Here is a 3,526-nt window from a genome sequence, read left to right as displayed (position 1 = left end):
GTTTGTGTATAAAAATACTTCTATACAAGAAGTTTTGAATAACAAGCTTAACTCCCCTCAAACCAATAGGGATGAAACATAATGATTTACATTATCTCCTCCATGTCTAATTCTAAACACTAAAAACGGTTATCTAACACATTATTTAACAGGGTATTTAATAACTGCTTCTGATTTGTAACAAATATTTGCAACTATAAACTCGTGTACAGCATAGCTATTCTATCTTCTTTCAATTCAGTGGAATTGAATGTTTTTGTATAAAACTCAAATTTCTTTAGAACGGAAATTGAAACTCGACTCCATAAAACTTCGAAATCTTAAAACATCTTTAAAGCTATTCAAACTATAAAATCTTAGAAACTACTCAAGAATTTCAAGAATTATTAAATTACATTACAAAGAAAAAATTGCATGAAATAACAACACAAAAATAAAACCGTATAACCACTGGTGTACACAAAATAAGCTTAACCTGACTTACTCCATCTCATTGCAGTTAATTTAATCAGAATGTCCATTGCAAAGCAATCTCCATTTAGTACATTGTCAAACTGCACGAAATTCTGGGTAAGAGCTGTATGTACATGGTAAGTCGAGAACTGCTCCACAGGTATGTGCAACAGGCCTACGTCCAAGGCCACATGATCCATTAAACATGACTTCGATTTTGTCTTTACACATGACAGTAGAGCCGGTACAGAATCGTAGGAAGGTCTCCAGCTTTCTTTGGTCTAGATTTTTCACGTAGCGCTGCAGATGATTAAGGGTCAGCTGCTCTTGCTGGTTCAAGTAATCTTTTGCTGGCTTTATCATTTGTGACACTTTCTTGTTTGTAGCTTTCTTTGACTCGTATGCTTCAAGTATGCTTTGTCTGGTCAAATTCAGAATTGCCAGTTGGCATAATGGTATGGAAGCAGTCAATTATAAATTTGGGCTCTTGAAGGAGGACTTTGTGAGCCATTGTCAAAATAGCATTCTGAGTTTACTCTGCTCATACAGTTCATTCACTGTAATACTGAATGTAATTGTGGTCTGGCTGAAATCTCGCATCTCAAAAGTATAGCTTTCAGCTGGGCCTTTTGAAGAAATCCCTTTAGGAAAAAACAAATCCTTCCCAATCATCATTAGTTCCTCAACCGAAGTGCTCTTTTTAACCGTCACATGTCGCGTTCCTCCTCCATGTCTTGTCCGAACCTGGTGAAATTCTCCTTTATGAAAATGAAGCCACCCAATTTCCAGTCGTCTTGTCTCTTTAGATGCATGTTTGTTGCCGATACCTGAAAGTTTGCTTAATAAACCCCCGTCATTTGCTGATGTACTGCCTCCTTTTTGGATCTTGTCTCATAATCTCTGCAGTGCAGTGGACTTGGTGGTTTCACATGCTGCGAGTCTTTGACGGCAAAATGCTCTAACTGCAAGACGATCCCCTTATCTAACGATATATTTCGCAAGTTCGTCTTCAGTCATAATTGCAATGACACTTATGTTGATCTAAAAGGAAATGTCAGCTATAAATACATTGGCGACGAAAGCATGCATATGAATTAATTATAGCCTAACTGTAACACAATTTACCTTATCCTCTTTTATTTTCTCAAATGAATCTTGAGAAATATCTCGTGACCTCAAAAAATCAACAAAATCATCTTCCATGTTGCGACCTTTAGAAAAATTAAGTTCTAAACACTCTCACCCCCGCATTAGTAATGATGCTAATGCAAAATGCCTAAACCGGAAATTGCGAAGGCGTGTGCACGCCATACGTTTCTCGTGAGCACGCGAAAGTCTGTGTATTTTTTATTTTCGCAAAGGTCCCTTTAGGGGCTTCGTATTTTTACACAATATTCAATACTATTATTTTTTTGTCCTGTAAATATATTTTTTTACACATTAAAACAAATTGTTCTATTCATTACTAAAAGCACTTTTTACAACCATTTACAACATAACTTAGGTTTACCTTCAGAAAAACAACATACAATTTTAAATTAACAGAATGTAAAACAGTACAAAACATTTTTGTGTACACTGTCATTCAGCTGAGCAGGGAGGCCCTGGTGGAGCTGCTGGACCTGGATGGGCTGCCACAATACAGACCCTGGTAAGGCCTCTCTGCTGGTGGGACATCATCTGGGATGGTCTCCAGAGTGTTGGAGTGCATATTTCCACTGTCCACTGCATTGTCTACCAACAGGTTTGCAGGGCTGACACAATCGACGGCTGTCATATCACTGAGATGTTTTCAGAAAGGGAAGGATAAATGAAATTAACTTGCACACTCAAACCATAAAATATTTCTATGTACAAAACAGTTTTATGGTCCATTTAATTTTTGTCTTAGAATTGTAAAACTATGATGCCTCTTACTTGCCCGTTACAAATAGATGTGGTCAGCGGTTACCTCCTCCAGGGCAGACATCTCTGCAGACAGCTGGTCACGCCAGGGAGAACCACTGACTGTCTCCAAAGCATGCTCCTCCTCTGCCACATCCTCCTCATGCTCATCCTCCCGGGCCATGATGTCACCTAGCCCAAGGCAGATGTTATGGAGGATGGCACTGGCTGTTATGACCTGAAATGGTAAAAAAGGGAACAAAAGTACATCTTCAGAAAAATAAATCTGTTTATTCCTTTACAGTATTTTAAAAATGTCTTCACTTCACTAAATTCACTTACGTGAGGTACAAAGGTGTGGTGCACCTCCAGTGCTTGCAGGAAGATGGCCCTGAACCTGGTCTTCATCATCCCAAAAGCACGCTCTATAATGGAGCGTGCCCTGGAATGATGGACGTTAAAGCGCTGGGCTCCCACACCTTGTACTGGTCTCTTGTAGGGAGTGATGAGGGGGAGTATGTGTCGGAGGCATGGGTAACCTCCGTCTGCCAGGATAAAGTGCCCTGGAGGAGGGTACACTGACCTCCTGTACAGTGGGCTGTGGTGGAGCACTCGTGCGTCATGCACTGACCAAGGCCAGCCCACGTAGGTGTCAATGAAGTGGCCCTGATGGTCACAAACAGCCTGCAGGATAATAGATGGAAACAGTTTCCTGTTCCTGTAGCACTGACCATCAGGGCCGCTTGGTGGCTTGATGCGGACATGGCAACCGTCGATTGCTCCTGCAGATTTCAAGAAAGCTCTGTGTCTTGCCAGCCCTGCAAACCCACGGCAAACTGCCTCCAGGTCTTCTGGGGTCTTCGGGAGGTGAATCACTTTGTGGTGAATGGCCAGCACCTCCTCAGCAACTTGGTGGACAATGCGGTGGACAGTGGAACGAGGCACGTCAAACACTCTGGAAACCACTATGTATTATGTACCACACGCCAGCCAGAAAAGAAACACCAGGGTCTCGATTGTAGCACCCCAACCGTGTTACCGTTCACTTCTCAGAAGATCCAGCAGCAATGTCAGGGCCTCCCTGCTCAGCCGAAAATCAGGCCGTGTGTCACAGTCATTAAAAAACCTGTCCAGCACTGGCACATTCAGCTTTATCCTGCAGTACAGGGTTCTGGTCTGATTTAGGGAA

The 3,526-nt window shown here is 41.8% G+C and overlaps 1 protein-coding gene across 1 annotated transcript in view; it reads right to left on the bottom strand.

Moving 5' to 3' along the window:
* Window positions 1–567: 567 nt before the first annotated feature.
* Window positions 568–3,526, bottom strand: part of LOC107656645 (putative nuclease HARBI1) — a 5,671-nt gene continuing 2,712 nt past the window's right edge. Inside the window, exons 2-5 of the mRNA XM_016444569.1 lie at window positions 2,680–3,302; window positions 2,371–2,575; window positions 2,101–2,234; window positions 568–1,494 (exon numbers count right to left, since the gene is read on the bottom strand). Coding sequence (XP_016300055.1) covers window positions 2,378–2,575; window positions 2,680–3,302 — 821 coding nt within the window. The 3' untranslated portion in view covers window positions 568–1,494; window positions 2,101–2,234; window positions 2,371–2,377. The remainder of the gene's footprint in view (window positions 1,495–2,100; window positions 2,235–2,370; window positions 2,576–2,679; window positions 3,303–3,526) is intronic.

This window comes from Sinocyclocheilus anshuiensis, unplaced genomic scaffold (assembly GCF_001515605.1).
Source record: "Sinocyclocheilus anshuiensis isolate Anshui unplaced genomic scaffold, SAMN03320099.WGS_v1.1 scaffold3156, whole genome shotgun sequence".
NCBI classification, from domain to species: Eukaryota; Metazoa; Chordata; class Actinopteri; order Cypriniformes; family Cyprinidae; genus Sinocyclocheilus; species Sinocyclocheilus anshuiensis.
This window is presented reverse-complemented; position numbering and strand designations above follow the sequence as displayed.